This window comes from Habropoda laboriosa, unplaced genomic scaffold (genome assembly GCF_001263275.1).
Source record: "Habropoda laboriosa isolate 0110345459 unplaced genomic scaffold, ASM126327v1 scaffold128, whole genome shotgun sequence".
In the NCBI taxonomy this organism is placed as follows: domain Eukaryota; kingdom Metazoa; phylum Arthropoda; class Insecta; order Hymenoptera; family Apidae; genus Habropoda; species Habropoda laboriosa.
The window spans coordinates 524,784-546,868 of NW_017100281.1; the positions used below are offsets into that span (position 1 = coordinate 524,784).

A 22,085-nucleotide genomic window follows, 5' to 3' on the forward strand; every position below is an offset into this window, starting at 1 on the left:
CAACAAGGGGGGAAAACCCGGCCAGGTCAACTCTGACTCTCCGACTCGTTCGGAAGGTCAGGTACCGAGAGGCCTCGGTAATTGCATCGGTTTCGAAGACCCTTTGGGGGTGACTTTATGATACCTTGCCTTACCGACTGAACAATAGCCTATTCTTTAATATTTGAGAAATTCTACGTGCCGCATGTTGGCTGCAGACCGGTTTGCTAATTATAAATAACGGTTTGCTGAACTAGCAATCACGTATCATAAAATCGTCCCCTTGCTGTCCTAACAATTACGTAAAGCGCAGAAAATAGATTAAACGTAAAACCGTAGTCTTTCACTATCAGCGATGTAATTGTGGTTATTTCATGATTTTGCAGACTGCTCTTAGTATTTTCTTCCAAGAAGCTGCCATACCTCCGTGCGCGCAAGGACCCGGTACACACTTTGGCCAAGTAAGTAAACTCGTTTTCTTCTCAACAATGGTTGTCCAGGACTACTACGACTGACAATCATAAATTTCTACAATTTTTAACCTTACTTCGATCATGCATGCCTGAACGCTCCATTTCGCACAGCTTCATTTTGTTATAACGACGAAAATCAAAATTCCGATTTATCCGTATTTTGCATTTACATATATAGAAATGACTCGACGTATTGCAATAAAAATTAACAGGAACATACTATATAAACAAATGTATCGAAAAAAAAAAAATGTTTTTCCATAGCTATGTTTCTTGTTTAAGAACAGGCAATTTCTATAAACATTTTTAACATAACCAAAAAATCTCCAAGATATTGAAAAATGAGATTTTGAGATGTCACGATTACCCTTTTTAATATTTTCTTTAGTTACTCTGTCGTACGTAGGTTTTATAAAAATTGGAGATACACACTTAGAGATTCTCTCTTGTGAGTCATTGAAGATCCGAGCGCTGAGTGTTTATTTTGTAATGATAAGGAGAAAATCACCAAGCCGAATAGACAAAACATACAGTATATGTATGATTTTATAGGCTACGTAATTCTCGTTGTACAGTACAGTTTTCATAGTTCTACGGTTTCTGCAATTTTATCGGTTTCATTGTATAGTTTTATATATTTTTCTTAATTTGTTTAATTTTCATAGCTCGATATGTATGTATTATAAATTCACTATCTACAAAGAAGAAAGTAGTGTACGCGATTTTCATGAACTTTCCTCGATAATGAAAATCGTTACACTTTCTTCAATGAAATTTCTAACTACAATTACTACTTGTACCCTTGTCTCTATGAAACAGTAAAACGCTTGACAAAATGAAGTTACATATAAATGAAAAAAATTATCCTTTCGTCCCTTTTCATTGACACGTGTAGTATATCCACAGTGTATCGCGCGAATGATTTTATTCGTTAGGTTCGTTGCACGAATCACAGCGGGATCACATGGATATATAAAAAAAAAAATGCGATTACTTCACGTTTCGATTTTTTTTTTATAAATAACAATTTTTCTCCAAGTGTATCTTCTATTTTCTTTCGTTCCGTGTATAGAGCTTCCTTTCGTTTCGTAAACAGTTAACAATTGTTGTTCATCCTGTATTGCTCGAAATAATCGGATAAGCGACTGTCTGTTATAAGTGCCGCTTACTTTTCTTAACCTGGCAACAACAGCTTACAGAAACACGCATTATTCGCGAACATGTAATACGATTTACTCCCCTATTACAGTAAATGTTACCCTTTCTTCTAAAGAAATTTCTATTTTTATTAGCATGTTGCAACAGTTACACGGCATATGATTGTTGTTGCAGGTGCTATACCTATATTATCAATCTTATTTTTACTGCTATCTTTAGAAGGCGTCTTCTACTCAGTGATTACACAGGTCTGCATGATTTTGCACTTTAGAACGGAAGAGTTATTTCCTATACAATAGATTCCCCCCCCTTAAAGAGATAAATTCGTATAAACGAATGGCCGGTTAATCCGGAAATACATGTCAAATATTATTTGCACCGTTTACATATAAAATGTACGCTGCATTGAAGAAAATTTTATGTAGAATATTTCCACAAAGTTTGAAGAAAGTCGGATGAGTAGTTGCAGAGATTTCATAACGGCCAGGTTCAAAAACGTGCTTCCGAGAAAAACGCAAAAGAAATTTTAAGATAGTATTTTCCTCGGATAAAAAAAGATTTTTAAAATTTTACCTTCAGTCAGCTATTCCGGGTACAAACATTAGTTCTTCTGACTCAGAAAAACTGTTGGCTGCCTCTTTTCGAGTCTCTCTAAGCAGTTTCAGAGCTGTTTTACTTCTCTCTTCCTTGCTTCGCGTTACTTAGTCGTTGCCCCTCCGTTATTTTGCACAAATTGTAAATGTTTGATCCAATATTTAGATGCATCGTTAATAAAATATTGTTGTAGCCGTAACTGAATGTGCTAAAAGCTTGTATATGCGGCAAAGTCGATCGTATTTTTCCTGCAGAACGTCGTTTTAGGAGGTATCGACCAAATAACGAAATTCAAGCTCTCGCTGTTATTTTGCGTGAATCCACCTTCACGTCGTTATAAAAGCTCGTCCAAACTGAGGTCCTCGTAAACAAGACGAATCGCATCTTGAACAATTTGAGGAACAGGAGTTTTGTGAACGTAGTCCTTCAAAGTATTGTTCTTCCTTTCAGATCTCCCTATCCAACGCTGTAACTTCGCTAGGTGTTTGAATTTTTGTACATCGCTTCGACACAATATTCTGCACATTTGAAACTTCAAGAAAATGTAAAAAAAATTCGATTTTTTGAAACCGTCTTGGTAGTGAACATTCTGTAGCTGAAACCGCACCTAGTATTAATCCTGAAGAGCGAAATGCTGATGAACGTATTATTCTTCGTTGGTACTTTAAATTTTCCAGCGACGATGCTAGTTGTGAAAATGAAGAGTAAAGTAGACCAACGAAAAAGATGAAAAACTATGGTTTGAAAGTTTTAATTGAAGAAGGTCCTCGCCAGCCTGTGCTTCCAGTAAAGCCAGTAAAACTTGACAATATTTAGTCATTTAAAGGAAATTAGTAAAATGGTGAAAACACTTTAAAAGTGGGTTCCTCGTGAATTGACAGAGGATCAGAGGAATCTGAGATAGGAAATATGCAGCTTATTGTTTTAACGTTATTTTAACGAACCATTTCTCAGTCGAATGTTAACATGTGATGAAAAATGGATATTTTTACCATTTAAATCATTTCCAAAATCAAGGATACAAACTTAAGAAGGTGACGGTGACTATTTGATGGTTTATGGTTAGCGTTATACATACGGTGACCATACATCCTTTATTTCACTGCTCTGTCCTTTAGATTTACTTTTTCTCTAAAATGGCCATTTTGTCCTTTATTTTGTGAATTGAACGCAACACACGGCCCATAGAAACGTGAAACTGCTGTTTGTCTCTTTGGATCTAATGCCCCCACTGAACAAGTATTTTCATTAGTGAACAACATGTGGACCAGCAACAAAACCTAATTAAAAATCTAAACATTGAAAGCATGCGTTTATACCAAATGCAGCTTTGACATGAATTGTTAAAACACAAACTTGATTTATTAAAAAAGATACATTCCTGTGGAAAAGTATCAAAATGAAAGTTTGTTTAAACATGAAACAACTTCTGATTTGTCCTTCATTTTCTTTAAAAGAATATGGTCACCGTAGATATACATTGCAGTTTTTTCAAACAAAGAGATTCCATTACTGTCGCAATCCTACTACTAAGAATGGACTATCTTTCACGAGGAATTGAAGAAAGAATATTCGACACTGGTAAACAGGCCAAGTTCCATTCTCTTGCATGATAATACTCGGCCAAATGTTGCAGGAGTGACGTTAAAAAAGCTCTATGAATTGAAATATGAAATACTTCATTCGCCATATTGAGTAGATCTTTCTCTTACCGTGTACCATTTCTTCCAAACGGTAGCAATAAGTTTTTCCAAATCAGGAAGCAACAGAAAATGTCTTCTCTGATTTTATAAAATCCAGAAATGCAACATTTCTTGAAAGTGATATTAAAAACATTGCAACTCGATGGGAAAAATTCTTCGGTTCAATTGGTACATACCTAGATTTAAAAAACTATACTGGTCACATTAACCGAAGAAAATTTATTTCCCATATTACAACTTGATATTTTACAGTGTATATTCTTCACCACGGAGTGCCCAATCTTGTTTTAGTGTATGAAGTGTTACCGGTGGGTGAAAAAAGACAGAAAAAATAAGTTTCAGTTTATTAGGAACCCATTTTTTAAATCTGTGTATTTGTATAATTTTCGTTTTTATTTTATTACGACGGAATCGAATTTTTTTACCGTACTTTCCAGTGCGTTACAAAAGAGTACATATCTCACTTTTGAAATGTGTATCGAATTTTAATGAAAGCGTGCTTAGTCGAGAGTTATGACTTTTTTAAAGAAATGGCTCTCGTATTAGGCAACTTTATCCTATATTCTTCACCGCGGTAGGATCGAGGATTTGGTAGAACGAGTCGTAGTAAATAATACATGATAATACAACCTACGTTCGAAGCAAGAAACTAAAAGTATGTATATATAAATTTATATTTAAAGCAAGTTTACACGAAAAGAACTTGGATGCGAACTTTGCGGATCTCGGTCAAGGTGATACCTACGCGTGAACTTAATCTGTGTCAATCCGCTATTAGCTACATTTTCTAGCGACAACTGGTTAAAACTTCTTTCCTCTTCCTGAAAATGAGAACTATTTATTCGTGCGTGATCAAATAAGTGACATTTACCCTTTCCTCGAGCGATCTTAAGCTTCCACAAAAGTTTCACGTAATACTGCTAAAAATAAAAATGATGTATGGAGAGATAGCTGATAAAAAAACCACCTTTCTCTTGTTTTTCTAATAATTTCATAACTTCTCGGTTGTACCAAATATCCATCTGTTATTTCTGATTTTCTTATATACACATGCATATATATGTATATATTTGTTTTCTTTTATTCAAGTAGATAGACAGAACCGAAAGGTAGCAATTATTATGAATACGTGAATGAAAGGTGCAAACCAGAGTTACGAATGTTATTTCGCGTGAAAAATACAAAGCTTGCATCATCGATCGAAATACGGAGAGCACAAATAAACCGTACTCGTATTCGTAACTCCACGATGTGTGTACAAGGATATACGACGTCTTACTGAATAGGACACAACAATGTTGCTGCAAGAACGCGACTGGCACTGTTTCTGAATTGTCACGAGTCAAAGCCATCTTATGGGATAATAATAGTCTGCGAATCGTCGACGAGTCATTGCGCAATTTGATAGTTGCTGGAGTAACAGAATATGTTACGAACAGAATTTAGAATCCTCCTCGTCCAATTAGACGCGAGTATTTAATCGCTCGATCGTGGAACGACTGAATCGTTTTATACGGTAAAAATTGGATGATTTCGTTTTTGGTTAACCTTTTTCCTAAAATTTCTTATCGTTAAAGTAATAATAACAACGATGGTGATGATGATGACAGTGATGATAAGGATTAGAATAATAATAATTAAAGGGAGTCTATTCAGATATCGTACGAAATTACTCACCTTCAATTTCTTTCAAACTTTGCATGTTCGTAGACTCATAAAAGGGCTATTTCCGGTGTCAGTTTTTTTTTAACAGGCTCGAGATTAAAGCGGAAGGGAGGGTTAACTTTTGATCGAAATAAAATATCTGCGTGTATGAAAAAAATTCACACTTTTTGGCAATACATATATATTTTTATACACTTTTCACATTTTTTTTATTCAAATGTAATTTTTGCGCGACTTTCTGTTTTTCGCGGGTCCAAAAAATGTAGAAAAATTGCGATATCTAAAAAAAACAGTTTCGCCAAAACATTGTATAAAAAGCTTATTTTATGCTCTTTCAGATGCTATAAATCAAACCGTGGGGAAACTTTTTGTTTTCAAGTTATAACATAAAGTTCGGCTGGAAGTTCAAGCGGCGGGTGAAGTATTCGAACTAAATAAAAATTTTTAATACAAAATAACGTTTCGACATCGCTGAAATGTATTATTGTACGTCATTGAATTGTTTACGAAAATTAATTTTGTCTGTTTTCAAGCACAAAATGTACTTTACAGTTCTTCTACATGGGTGATTCCAGCAACTGGGCCAGGCTATAGCTTTGTTCCAAGTGAAGTTAGAAAAAAAATCGTGCACTGTTTAACAAGCTCTAGAAACCTACGATACGATTTTTGAACAGTGACGGAATTTAATAACTGAAAGATTTTGAAGCGTGAATGGATCCACCTCCTAATCGGCTGTGTATTCCCTTGTGTTTCATAGCGGAAGAATTAATATCAATGATACCTCGCGTACCTCCCGTGTCAAATTACATTCAATTAATGTACAATATACTTGTTGTTATTATCATACATGGTATCTTAACTCGTTAACACTTCACTGACCCTTCTACTGTGAACAATAGCTCGTTACTGGAGCATTTTCAGCAAACGGGAGGAAGTATCAATTATTATATACCAATTATTTTCGTAGAATATTTTCAATTCTATTATTTACAATTTAAAGTAGTTTACAATGTATACAGAGCACTTTATAAGTGACAGTTTGGTAATTGTGTGAACTTGATAGTATGCTTTTAATTTGTGTATTATTTAAATTTACGGTAGAAAAGTGTACAGCTTTACAGTACAGTGTGTCTGAATTGACTCTGAACGATTTAATGTTTCGTAAGCGAGCAAAGATAGGGAAAAATTATTCGTGCGAAACTTTTTTGGTACAGAGTGTAGGTAGTTTTCTTTTTGTAGCTGCAGTGGTGAGGGGCAATTTCAAGGTGAACTTGATTTTTTTAAATGCATTGCTATACCTTTTTATTTACAATATGTTAACATTTTTGAGACGAGTCCAAAGGTGTGCAAACGTGATGATGTATTTCTTGACTATCTTCTCCCTCCTTGATCGTGCAATTGATGCGAAACAGACCACATCATCTTTCGCCCAATATTCCTGACGTGATGCGATTTTTTGAGACACCAACATTCGGGAATTTAGGTTATGACTGTTGGTTATGGAAGGAGCAAGGAAATAGAGAGAGAATAGGCGGGAAAGGAATGAGAAAGAAAGATTGTGTTTCATTCTGAGCCGTCCTAAGTTAAACTTCGTTAATAAGATTACTTGGGAGACCTGTGCCTTAAACGCGGGGCACGGTTCTTTTCTTTTCTGAATTTCACTTGAATGGGGGTTGCGCGGTGCGAGGAGTTGGATGCCTTATTACCTGAAATCTTAGTGATTAGCGATGATGCTCGAATATTTAATTTATTGTATTCATGAGTCATCATGCAGGATAAAACTTTGAAAAACCTGTTAACATGATGGTTTACTGAAGGTGAGGATGGTTTTAGAGAATCTAGGGATATCACGCTTGGATTTACATGGGATGTTTGGTATGTCGTAGTTTCCTATGCTGTTAATTAATTAGGGGGTTGCTATGTGAATGGTTGAATGTATTATGGGTGAGAGATTTGATGATGTGTGTGAGAAGGTCAGGAATATTAGTTTCTACGTGGAACTTGACGACTGGGTAATCCCTTGAAACGTTGAGGATTATGCGTAAAAATCTATTTTGAGTTCTTTAAATAGGGTGTGATTTGATTTGACTACTGGGCTCTATGCTTGAGGTCCGTAGGTGAGGACGATTAGACTGAGGTTAGAAGTTGTATATATACTAATAGGAGCCTTGGCGAGGACTAGTGAGAATGGTCAGTGGTCCGCGTCCCTCTGGTGGTGAAATGTAGGAGGTACCGCCACAAGGTACAACAGCTTAAAACAAACAGTTTTTAATACGCCCATTAAGAATGTGAATGAGTTGTGTATAATGATCATAGATGTATGTCGGACGATAATATCTAAAATGCTGAGAAATGTTGAAGAGGAAAGTTGTGTATACATTCTTCGATATAGACGTATCGAAGGGGAAGCAACTAACTTACGGCATAATACTTGGTATTCCAATTCGAACACATTGGTACGTGCAAAGTAACTACTAGTTTCTACTATTGTGTTCATTTCGACACAGCAGGTGTATTCAGCCGAAAACGGTGTAGTCCGTTTCGCTTCAATTGCACGATCAATTTAGTTAACCGGAAATCGAGAGTCGCGTTCACCGGAGTCCTTGGGACCTCGCTAATTTAGGACCTTCTGTGATATAGAAGTGCATCATGTTGCACCTCTTTGAACTCGCCTCAAAAAACTCTATCATATTGTAAATATAAAGATGTAGCATTTCGTTTAAAAAATCGAGTTGACCTTGAAATTTCCTACCACCACTGTGCCTACAGAAAAAACTATGTACGCTCTGTACCAAAAAAGTTTTGCAGGAATAATTTTTCCGTATCTTTGCTCGTTTACGAAATATTCAATCGTTCTGAGTCAATTCAGACACACTGTACTAAATATACGACCAGAAGTGAATTCTGAATTGTTAATAATCCAAATACAAATCAATTCACATAATTATCTTCGTTGTATCGCGACAACGAAGACAATTCAGAGTAAAAACAAAAACTTCCGTCTTAATACATTTCAGTGCGCTAATTGGCGTTCCTGGTCAATAAAGTGTTAAGTAACAAACGAAGAGACGAGTGCTTTTTAGACAAAAACGAGTTTAACATGTACCAAGGGTCAATGAGAGAAACAAATTTCTAGAATATTAATCGCAACTACACAGATTTGTTTATTTAAAAAAGCAACTTACGAGTTATATTTGGTTAATCTACAACTATATTTAAGTATAATCTATAACGTATTACAAAAATACAAAAACATATTTGAGTTTTAAGAAGAAGAATTAACAATTTGTGACGAAGCAGTTGTTTTCGATCAATCAAACGAACATTCAATTTTGTAATGGATTAAATCACGAGGTTGACCGTGGTACAGTCCTATGTACTTAAATCGCACAGTTACAAATGAAGCGGGAAATCAATAGTCCTTAAATTAATTTCCGTTCGATGTACCAGCAAAAATCAAACTGTTCGTTGTTGTTATTGTTGTTTCTGCTCGATAGCCTTGTTATCTTCGTTCATTTAGTTTACTTTTAAGCGGTACTTAGAAATTTCTATTTGACCTTTATGTCAATAACTAAAGTTATTGGTTATTTATTATAAACGTTCTACTTAGGCAGATCTGATATACAGTGATGATTATACCTTTCCAAAACTTTTCAGTTTTCTCTTTTGTCGCAAAACTAAGTATTATTGTGTTAATTTGAGGGAAAGAATAATTTGCAAGTACAATGCAATTTAATATTGAAGTCGATTACGAGTTTGTTGTGTATGCACAACATACACTACTCTAGACTTTTCAAAATTTAGCGCTTTTTCTTCCACAATTAACGAAACCCTATTTTACAAATATAAATAAATACATGTACACAACAAATCAGTGAAATTGAATGGATACTATAAACAAATATAATCAATTGTTTATACACAGCAGACGTGCATTACCATGAAATTTTCTGAATGATAAGACTCTTCAAGGAGATGAAGAGTTTGGAATAGAGCAATAGAAGTGTCAAGGAAATCTGTTTAGTTCAAAGATCCACACGAAATCTTACAATGGATAACTGTTTTTTACATCGCTGGCCTTAGCAAAGCATCTTTTATCGTAGAAACTAACAGTTATTAATAAGAAACAAATAAAAATTATATTCCAAGTGAAATGGCACCGTATAAACCACGAGAAGGATTCTCACCCCTATTTCACTTCTATGAGAATGTTACCATATGTTCTTACATACTTAACTAATATTTCTACAATGAATACCAATAATGCTATTTCTGGGCCGAAAAAGAAACCGGAAATAATTCAGTTTCATGATCAAACAAAATTTGGAGTAGGCACAACGAACCAAATGCTAAGAAGATACAGTACCGTAAACTGGTGGAACATTTTCAGGTACCGATGTTACATTGGCAGCTCTAAGTTCATCCACTTTTTGAACGTACCTTAGACAACTGTTTGGAGATGCTACAAAACATTCGAAGGCAGAACAAAGATACTAATGCATAGAAAAGAAAAGACTAGGAAATAAAATAGTCCTGAGGAAAGCGCTTAGCACCTAACTTAACCATCAGACTCTGAAGAGCTCGACGGTCCTAGACCACTATCTACATCCGGAACGCAAATGACTATGAATAATAGTATCAATAATTAAAAACGATAATGTCTGCAAAATATGTCCCTGCGTATGGGAAATATTCATCTGGGAAACAAAAAACCTGACTGGGTGCAGTGCATAATGTGTCGTTGCTGGATTTGTAAAACCAAAGTTTGTTATGAATGTCCAGTTTGTCAGAATGATCTTAGTAATAATTTATTTATGTAAATAAATAAATAGAAGATTGTTTAACAATAATGAATTTTGTGTCTTTGTTTACGTTATCAAAGTAATCAGTGAAAAAAGAAATAAAACAATTAACGAATTAAATATTAAATAGAAGCAAATTTAAGTGCCAATGCAACTCCAAATTAGTACAATTTCGGCTGTTAATGCTTTTTATATGATTTGTGGCGATGTTACGCAGATAAATGAAAAAACAAATACCATAGATTCGCACACATACTTGGTACCTGATAACGCATCGTTCCAAGTGCGACGATGACAGCACACAAAGCACGTATCGATTAAAATTATTTAAATATCACATTATCCGATAAGATTGACATATTTATCTGCATTTATTTCACATATTTTTCGATATGATAGAAAATTAAAAATTTTTCACAGCAACGTTAGTGGAAGATTTTTTATTTAAAAAAAGAATTTTCATTAATTTAATAGCACAGTCTTATAAGGCATAAGAAGCCATTAAATTTTTATTATAATCATTTTTTTATATCTACTATAGTTTCAAAGATATACAGGGAAATAGAGTAACACTTATCTTCGTTCACGAGCTGTTTTCACCCCGAAGAACCGAAATTGGGCCAAAAAAAAAATTGCCCTATACTTCTCTGGAGGTCCACTACAAACCCATAAAGTTTCAAAAAAATCGGACATTTCGGATTACCGAAGTTCCCTTGTTAGTGTGTTTTATCAGTAAACCGACAATGTTATATATGTTATGTCAGATCCTTCTATGAAACACAGGAAATCACATTGGCTGCGATCTATTTGTGATGATTACGCAGAAACGATAATAAGATGTAATAATTGTCCATTAGTTACTTAATAAATAAACGTAATTTAGATAGTAAATAACTAATTTGTATGTAAATAAATATAATAAATAACGTGTTAAATAATTAATAAATCATGTGTACAACTATTTATAATATATTCCATACTTAATATATTTTTGTAAAAATCTTCATCTGAAAAACAGATATGAACGTAAAAATGACCAAAAAATGGGGAGCTAGAGCGATTTTGAGCGATTGGGGAGCTATCAATTTTTAATGTCCATGTGAAAATAGGTACCTGGATTATCCAGTATGTAGATTTTAGATCAATGATATATCGCCAGTGACATTCTTATTTACTCTTTTTTTCATTAGTCATCAATGACCTCCTTATTTTGTATGTGTTATCATGCTCGTCATTTTATTATCTATAACAAAAGTAATATCATTCATATAATGTACTGTTAAAACTGCTGACCGAATAATCACTTACATACGACAAATCTAGCATGAGTACTAAGATTTTCTTATGAAATCTTTGAAACTGGTGACTGTACCGACATTGATAACAATCGTACGTGTATGCCTACAAGGTTGCATAATACAAGTTAGAATGAAGTTGCTGATACAGTATCAATACGACATTCACATTGCCACGCCCAAAACATAATTTTACACCAGAGAAAAAAATATACTTTCAACCTTTCTATTTGGTATCTATTAATTTCACGTTCAGCAAACATAGTGCAATATTGTGCAATTGACAAATTACGTGTAAAACAAAGGAAAATGGCCTTCAACGTTATTTGTTCCAATTTATGGTTTTAACACAGTAGAAACATTGTTAGTTATTGACATCTAAGTTCAAATAATTAGACAGATTTTGAGAAACATCTCGGAAATACTAGTATTATTCTGTGATGGAAGGATTCGAACGATATTTTTACTGGAGAGGAGATAATACTAAAGTACAATCTATAAGCAAGAACGTGGATATTACTTTAACATTATTGTTTTAATATTATTTTCTGACGTTCGTTAAATTGAAATTATTTTTTCGAATTGAATCATTTTCTTTAGAACATATTTTACCGTACACTATTTTCATCTATGCTAGCGTCGACAAGTATTGATAATGATATGATTTAAATAATAAATAATAGGTGTTTGCATATTTTTTTGTATTACGTTATAGGGAAATATTATTATAATCAAGTAGCCTCGTGCATAGAAGCAAATTTACAACAATTTTATAAATCACTTTGAGGTAGTTTCCAACATCACTACCGATACTTGTAAATACTGTAATATGAACAGAGATAATCAATAGCAAAGTGACGTAATAGCAGTTGATTTATTGGACACCCTGTATATATTGTATACAGTAATTTCATTATTCATCAGTGCCATATCTGTAATCCGTTCGTGATGCAAAATTAAAACAAAGTAAAGCTTACAATTATTATTAAGCTCGTTTATTATTCATTTCGAAATTTTAAGCATGTGTTTACTAATACACACGAATAATCTCTTCGTGTATTTTGTCGGAAGAAAATTTCGTAAGGGTGCACGCTTCTGTTATCAGTTTCACATGAGAAAAAAACGTACTGTTACGGAAGATTTGAAATTATATCGTAAGATTGAGTAAGAGTTCGATAAGAGAAACAGGAAATCTCGATGCACTTGTTTCTGTTAGTTTCATCGCTTGTTATCGTTTCTAGTATTGAATTCGGTGAAATTTCAAAACCGATTCTGAATTTTATTACGATGACATTCTACCAACCGAATCTTCTGAATTTCTACCTACTTATCATCGCGTTGATGTACGAACAGTCGTGAAAATTATACTATAATGCAGGTTTTAATCATTCTAAAAATTATTTTCCTTGGAATATATTTGAATCGGGGAAAAAAGTATAGTCGAATTTCCATATATATTATATACATTGTATACGCGTGAAAGCTTAATTAGTTAATTAACTAAGTCACGCATTACAAGTTTGATAATTTGATCGATTATAATATACTGTTGCCGTGTTATTCGACACCTGTTCGTTTGCTTGAATTGGATTGCAAGATGGTGCTTTGTTTAACGCCATCATTAAAGCCGATTCATTTAACCGATGGAGGAACTGTATTAATTTCACAGTCTGTTTCCAGACATTTGCGCAATAACGAGAAGTATTTGACTTAATTAGAAGGCTTGTAAAATTACGCGGCATGACCAGCTTGATCCAGCTGAACGAGTTCTTCCTTGTTAATTTCTGCCTTCGACTTCCTCCAGATCGAGATTTCATTTTCTGCATGATTCTTCGTGGAGGAAGCTATCCTATAGCTACTGATAATACAAAAAGTAACGTTTCATAAGAAAATTGTCCAAATTTTCAACCTAACCTAACCTAACCTAACCTAACTATATGGGATACCATGAAATCGAATACTAAACTGTTGAATACGAAAGTTATCTGCATTTTTTCATCTTTGCTGCAAGAGTTTGTTTGGTTTTTGTACAATAAATGGAAAAACGTAGAATCAAAATTATCTGTTTGCAAGCTTTCGGTATGTTACAAATTTATTAACATTCGGATCATTTAATTCAGATTATTGTTTTGATCTTTTTTGTTTATGACAATAAATAGAGGAATGAATACATTCTCTCTGTTCTTCGGGATAATCTCATGGGAGAGGTTTTGTGTCTTACAAAAGTTTTCAGTTACTTTTTTATTTTATCTAGTAATGCTTTCGAAATGTTTATGTCAACAGTATAAGGATTATATCGTTTATTTAAAAAAGAGATAAAACGTATTTAATGAGTGTATTCTTTTGTTTACAAAAAACAAGGTTAAATTTGAAATCACAATGTACTTCTTATGTACAGAGTTGGGCTACGTAAAACAGGCCATTTAATTATCTTCTCCAGCTATGGTGGTACGAGAAAATTTTTGTACGCAATTTAAATGGTTTCAAAAGGTGAATACGATGGAAGCCAAATTTTGTTTATAAATGCCATTTTTCTGTTTGCTCTTTTTTTTTTCAAGGCGATCTATGTTGTAACAGACATTGATGTGCATTGAAACCTGCATAATAACATAACCTTAAAATGACCGTGGACTCTAAAATTTTAAATTAGATGTGAAATTTCCTTTCACTTTTTGCCATTTCTTTCATCAAACAAAATTTTCTTCAATTTTATTCACCCTTTAAAACCATTTAAATTATGTATAAATTTTCTCGTTCCACCATAGCTAGAGAAGATAATTAGATGGCCTGTTTTACGTGGCCCACTCTGTATATGAAGCAAGAGACAATCTTAGTTTGTCTAAATGATTGTTCTGCGGAATTCTTAAGTTATATATGAATATTTCTAATCAAAATAAGTGCCCATGTAAATAATCTTCTTCTTTAATTTTGTTCAGTTGTTATTATTGATCGTTCAACCACGATATTTTGCATTGTTACCGTTGCCTTGTGAACTGCGGAACCTCGTTAAAGAGAGATCAGTACAGTAAAAGCTTTGAAGGGTGAAGGACATTCAAACTGCGGTATTTCAAAGAAAGTAAATAAAAGTACGAAGATTGTTAACAATTTCTTTAAAAATTCTGGAAGAACAGAAAGAACTGCGACAGAAAAATTTGTGCACAGACGAATGTGTGTATTATTACAATCTGAGACAAAGGAACGAAATTTTTTTATTCTTTTTTCCTTGTTTCTATCATCATTTATATTACTCGGTTCCGTTGTGATAAGAAGCACAATTTCCTACTTTGAAATACTTGATTCAATAATTAGTGAAAGAAAAAAGAGCCAAGAAAATATTTAAAAATTCTTGAAAATGTGTTGGAAAATATTCACTATGCTGTGAGACAACAAATTTGAAATTTTTGATATGATAATGGTTAGATACAACTCAGCAGATACTATGAAAGTACAGTATCATGATAATCAGCATTATCTCCTAATGTAAATATTGTATTACAGAGTATGTATGGTGATGGTTTTCTAGATAAAATTACTGTGATGAAAGGCAACGTCAAAATTATTACATGCTTCACTTCTCCGATATTATAGGAAATAAAATCAAGCATACTAAACATTAATCAATAAAGACTTCATTTTTTTATATATTTACACTAATTTTGTAAAGTAATGCTATTCGTGTCACACGTGTTATATACGGATTTTGTAATCTCTTGCCTGTGACTTTACGTAATACAAGCATTTTTCACATTCTCGTTAAATACGTACAAAATCTAATGTAAACAATAGAATCAGATGTCTTTATCTTTCCTATCATTTATCATGTATTAAAAAAAAAGAAATACAAGCGAGACTATTCAAGCTAACAACAGTGTATAAACCCATCTCGAAAATATGGCTGCATTAATCAATGAAAAGTGAGTTATACAGAGATGATTCTATCGTGCCAATTTAGCATCATTCATAGCTTAGTTATCTTTGATAAATGTCGATTACTCTGTTTTCCGGTATGTACGAACAAAATAGTTCAGTGTAACGAAATATCCTCAAAATAATACGTCTAGGAGTGAATTTATTTGAATGGACAAGGTTTAAGATATAGCAACGTGTTTACAAGCAGGTTTAACGCTCGCAGTATAGTTTGTATATACTATAGTGCGCGTTACCAATTCGTAGCGCGAGTCAGAGCTGCGAGACGCGTGCTTGTATTAAATGGCTTTAGTACAACACATAACATCAGTGGATATATGTATTTATTCGAAAGCATTCATTAGAAAATACAACCTTATTGCACAATGGAAGTACATAGTAGACGATGAAATATTCTTAGATCACATAAAGTTTACGCAATTTGTACCGTAGCTTCTGCCTCAAGTAAAAACTTATCATTAAAATCAAAGATTTTTTTTCCAACTGTTTACAATTGCGATAGAAAATACGCTCTTCTTTCTCGTCTTGCTCTTTCTGTTTATATCATTACTATTGCTGTTGTTGATTTTTGCAATTTTATCAATAAATAGGTGCTTGCCGTTATCCGCAGTTGATCGAAAATTCTTCGATAACGTGACTATTTACCGTTCTCTGCATTGTGGTAAGTGCATCGAGCCGTGGCGACCGAAGGCGTTTTTTGTTTTGGTTCAAATTTCAAAACGTTATGAAAGGCAGAGAACCACTGTCGACAGACAGTCGCTATGTGTGTTACTATTCTCGGTCAGCGGCATTCCGATAAGCTGTGTGCCAAATCTCGGCCTAATACTGGACGAACGACAATGTTCAGATCTGAGACCGAAATTCTGAGCTTCCCAGATCATTTTTATTTTATCGTCGTTTTTTCTGAATTCATTTGCCTACGTGCATCGCTTCATGTTAGGAAGCCATTACTCGACTACGTTAATCAATCATCGGGAAAATTTCACGTCACTAACAGTTGCACGTATATTTGAATAATTAATTAATAGATTCATGTTTATTTATTTCATTACGTTTGGACAAGTACTATTGTATTAAATTAAATAACACACAGAGAACGTAAACTCGTTGTTAATTTTAAACATGCATTTGATTTCAGTATTATCTAACAGTCAAGATGTCCGCTAACTGATTCATCGACATACATTCACGCGAATACTTATTTCGAATAACCCAGTGTTTATTGTATTTTGTTTACATTCTTACACGTTTAAAACGTACGTGCATATGTTTTATGAATGTTTTATCACCTTATCGTGGTACAATTTGAACGTTTACTTTTCTTATCGGCGACTGACATCATGCAGTTTAGTAATCCGTTTTAAAATATGCCTTACGTTTCTAGAAAGTCAACAAGGTACAACGTGAAATCTATTGTGGCAGTACACGAGCATGCAACTAGGTCCTTGCCGAAAACAGTTAAATAAATCATACATCAATTTTTCATATACTTTTCTACATTAGTACAACTCTTCGCTTTCACTTCTACTTTTCCTTCCGATTTCTCCATCTATTCTTCCCTTCAACAGTCTCAAGGTTTTGCCAGCGTCAGGCTGACTCCACGCGTATGTGGCAGTCAGAACTGCGTGAGACTGAACGTGCAATTTTCACTTTCTCTTAACCTTCTCTTCATTTTTCTGATTTTCGACAGAACCCTCTCTCTCTCCCCCCTCAAATTTCACTGTCTATCCTTATCTACTCTTTCTCTATGCTCCTCATTTTCTGACTTCAAATACGTTCACCCAGCATCTAACATCGAGTATCTGTTCAAGCGCACATCGAAGCATTGTTATTGGTTATTGTTAGAAATAAAACTTTGAGCGTGAGATTCTTCACTCATTTTCACCTCGATAGAAGTAATATCTTCGAATGTTTATCGAAATACTTAATACGAATAAAGTTCATTTTTATTGACTTTATTGATTCATTTTGCGTATAGTTCAATTAACAAAATTAATTCTATACTGTACTTATTGTTATGCTATAGTTTCAATATTTTAACCCCGTACACTATGAATAATATAAATTCCAATATCGTACATAGAGGGCACTACAGTTGCGAAGCATGAAAGCAGTATTACGATGTAAGGTTGTATAAGTACAACTGGAATAGGGTATGCAAAATTTAGCGACAGTATTACGAATCTACATATTCAACTGGATATTTCAAAAGAAAATTTAAATTGCAATACAAAATGAATTATATCTTGAGACATCGCTTGTTTCTTGAACGATGTTATTAATAAGTATAATTAATTACAGTTATTGTCAAAGTGGATGTTGATATTCTCGCAAATGTTGTCCGAAACATAGTAAACGTTTTTAAGGTATAGCCAATCGGTAGTTGACTACAATTTTTCTGCGGAATTATTCCGTATTGATTTTCTCGTAAATGGGGTTCTAAAAATTGCAGGTAAGCTTCGTAAATTACCGCAGAGGAAACGAGCATTTCCGCAAATAGGGAGAACTGTTAGCTTTAGAACGTAAATAAAGCTGAATAAAAAGCATCGAATAAGAAATATGATTCGTGACAAATCGTAAATCGATATTTAACTGACATAATTGAATGCAGGTACGAACGTATAAGAACATTATATCCAAACGTTACGCCCTTAGGCGTTGCAGCGAAGTATGTACACGCAAAATATACGGCACAATACACGCGAAAGATGTTTACGTAGGTATCGATTTTCAAACGTGGAATCCATTTGCAAACCAGCAACATAGTCTTGCACTCCAGTCTCGACCTAAATAATTGTACACGGAATGCACAAGAATGTAAACAGACAAAGTTATATTAATGATATGCAAACTGAGGCATGTAAACGTAATAAAAGTACATTTATTTTGCAGATTACGCCGTGTAATACGCCTGCCACGCCGCCAAATTTTCCTGACGCACTTCTAGCGTTTTCCAAAATGTCCGCGGGTGACAAAACTCCCTCGGGTAAGTATCATTGTTATTATTACATCTCTCTCGCATAACTCGTATCCTCCCAAAAATATGTTGAAATTTTTACTCCTAATCGGTATCTAACGATTGTTTTAAAATTGGTTCGCGATTTTCTACTATACATATAACATTTTCCTTTGGTAGATATTGTGCACCAAACAACGTTTCTGTTTTAACCCCTTAACCTATAACAACGTGTCAGACTCGTGGCAAAGGTTTTGGTCAAGATGTGAGGAAAATAGTTATATTAGTAAGAAAAATTCATTGTAATGATAACTTTCATTTTAATTTGTAAGACTGAGGATTACTAAATGTAATTAATTTGTAACAGATTAGTTTTTGTTACCTGGTACATATAACGGATGATTAAAGTTCAGACTACATATTTCTACATTGCAGTGTCTTCCATGGCAGTGCAATGTGCTCGTGAACTTCTCTGACACACCTAGGTTCAATGTTTCTTCTTCTTAATTTACCAATGTGTCGAAAATTATTTTAATATACTACATACACAAAATCAAGACGAATTAGGACGCGATACAATGTTCAACCTTTCTGTATAAGTATCTCTTTGTTCCTAAATATATGAAAATACGGAATGTTAAAATGCCAAGAAACTGATAAACATTTTTGTAAAAGAATTACAGAAAGTAGAGTAGAGCACATTTAAATGTCGTAAAACATGCACGCGTAACTATCGCAAAAGTATTTCCATCAATTCTTGAAACTATTCGCTCGTAGGCCAGAACCGTCGATGCAATTTGCCATACATCGTTGAGGATGATTCACAGATGCGACTGTCGTATTAAAGTAATACCAAGCATGACCGTATTTGAATTAATTTCCACTCTTCCGAAAAATGGTGAATTAGACATTTGTTTATTTGTGCCAGATAAAATGATCAACGAAGTACTTATCCTTGAGCAAATTGAACGAATAAATTCTTAATGTTTAATCTAATTTAATCTACAATTATTAATCTAACTAAGCTAAATTCACTGGGAAAAGAATTAGAATCATGTGAAAAAATTAAAATTCCTTATTACGATAAATTAAGGAGTAATTCTTAGCAAAAATATTTCGTAAAAAGAATTCTGCGAAACTTGCAGGCCTGAAAAATTTTGTCGGATACATATTTTTGCAAAGTTATAGCACTTTATCAACTGATAAAAAAAGCTTGAATAATACGATGCAATTAAGCTTGATTTGAAAAAATTGCATTATTATTATTTTGTTACTTAATCAAAATTATTCCATAGATGAAATACTTTGTGTATTATTCGTTCATTTGATCAAGAATTCAATATTTCTTCGTTGGAATTAAACGAAATAATTAAAATTAATTAACGCGATTAACTTGTCACAGGGAAAAAGTTGTTTGCTTTAAACTATACTTGATTTATGGGTCTTCACTTGAGTTCACTGACAATGAATACTCTTTCTCCATTCGCCAAATTCGCTAATACCCATTTACCGTCTTTCTTTGGCATTCTTTAAACATTTTTATCGAAAAGTTTGACGAACTAAAACCGGCGGCGCGACATCGCCACAATCACTGGAATAGCGTTCTCTTATGCCTGGTTCACACTGGTGTTCGCGAACAGATCGCGAACCGCGTTCGCCAGCGGTATGGATACTTTTGCAAGCAGCGAACATTTTTCTTTCAGGAGGTGATATATCAAAGGGCCTGTCCGCAAGCTGAACTATGCAACTGCTTGAGTTCTGTTCGCGAACAGTTCTGGCCCAATGTGGACCCGGCATTACAAGAAGACCTTACAATTGAACCCTCGGGGATTTAGACAAAATTTGGAGGGGTGAATCTAGAGATCGAAAGATGACATTCTCTAGAATATTTCATTCCAATACATATTTTTTATAAACAATTAAAATTGGTCCTGCAAAAGCTTCGAAGTTTAGTTAGTATTCAAAGATCCGCAGTGAATTAGTGAATAGGGCGAGTACTTTGTAAAAGAAAGGTCTTAGGTTCGAGAGTTCCTTGTAAGTAGCGCAATCTTTTCTCACTTTTATTTGAAATGATAAAATTTCACATTTCATTTGATAAGAACTGTAACTCGTTTATATAAATCTTTATTTCTACGCGTGCGAATGGAATATGTATACCGGGTGAGACCAATAAGAACGGCTATCTGAAATAACTCGTTACCTATGAACGAAAAGAAATGTTATAGTGAAATACAATTGTATTCAGTGAGGTTCGTTGTGAAGAATGCATTTCAATCTTTTCATGTCTTAAATTGCCTAAGATATCAAGGTGACCGCGAGGTTTTTAAATGACACTGCGCTTTTCATTAGTGCTGTATTGTAGCCACTAAAAAGACGAATTTAACGACTTATAATTAGGTGACCTTGAGCCTGAGAACTGTAAAATGTATCGAGAACTAATGTACCACTTACTTTCAATGCTTCTGTTCGAAATACATGTAAAGACTAGTAACGAGTAGCTTCTTCTTTTTATAAACATTCACATGTTTGCTGCGTGGTTTGGAGGATTACTGTACTCCCCGTGTCATGACGTACCGTGCCCCACATTCATTGATGTAAGGAGGTTTGCTCGGTTGCAGGGATATTTTGAAATGTTAATAACTTAACAACGAAGCCTCTAACACAATTTTGTCATTCTTGATTTTCGTTTTATTTCGGCTTGTAGAATCGCCCCTTAAATTTTCTATGAACTCTTGCCGAACATCCTGATATATAACATCTTCGCAATACTCGCTCGACATGTTGTGCAGGCGACGTCGTTGTACGATGATGGAAGTAGTCGGGGCCTATGCTCCAGAGGTTAGCGTGATCATGCTTGATGTAGGTGTTACGAAGTACTCGTGACACGTGTCGCGAAGAAGCATCGTTTGTAGTAATAAAGAAGAGGATTGAATCAGGAGAGAAACTAAAACGAGAAATGCGTTGTACCATTACAGGAATGTCGCCGAACCAAAACGGATTACATCAGAACTCGATGCAGATGGGAACAACAGCGGCGCAACATCACGGGGGACGGTGTAGCGTGAACGGGAACGCGCAACAGCAGACTCAAAGTCAACAATTGGGCCTAGGCGAGCCGCAGAGATAAAAGAAACTGGCGATTCGGCGGCCCGTGCGCAAGATCCCGAGGTCGCACGATGTGCACGATGTAAACGATGTTTAGAAACAGGAGGCATGGTTTAGAAAATGATTGACTGGCTCTCAAGGATTATACGCGTTGTGTGTGACAACGAGAGTGATTATTAGCTGAGATTCACGCACTCGTATCTCCTCATCCCTAGAAGAAGGACGCATGATTTCCTGAATATGTGTGTGCGCATGTCGAGAAAAATCCAAATAACTATTTAAGCGCGCACATCTCTAGAAGAACTGAGATCTTTAATAAAAAGATCCTCATTCTCTCTCTCTCTCTCTCTCTCTCTCTCTCTCTTTTTCCTCTCACTCACTCACTCACTCGCTCATACGCTCCACACTTACTGAATCGCGCGAATAGC

General features: G+C 34.4%; 1 protein-coding gene across 4 annotated transcripts in view; it reads left to right on the top strand.

The window, feature by feature from the left end:
- The window catches only part of LOC108573642 (UBA-like domain-containing protein 2), a 36,493-nt gene extending 14,543 nt beyond the window's left edge, over positions 1-21,950 (top strand). For all 4 annotated transcript variants that reach the window (XM_017936114.1, XM_017936116.1, XM_017936115.1 and 1 more), the window contains 3 exons: positions 366-440; positions 18,489-18,582; positions 21,528-21,950. In XM_017936114.1, coding sequence (XP_017791603.1) covers positions 366-440; positions 18,489-18,582; positions 21,528-21,679 — 321 coding nt within the window. In that variant the 3' untranslated portion in view covers positions 21,680-21,950. The remainder of the gene's footprint in view (positions 1-365; positions 441-18,488; positions 18,583-21,527) is intronic.
- The last annotated feature ends 135 nt before the right edge of the window (positions 21,951-22,085 follow it).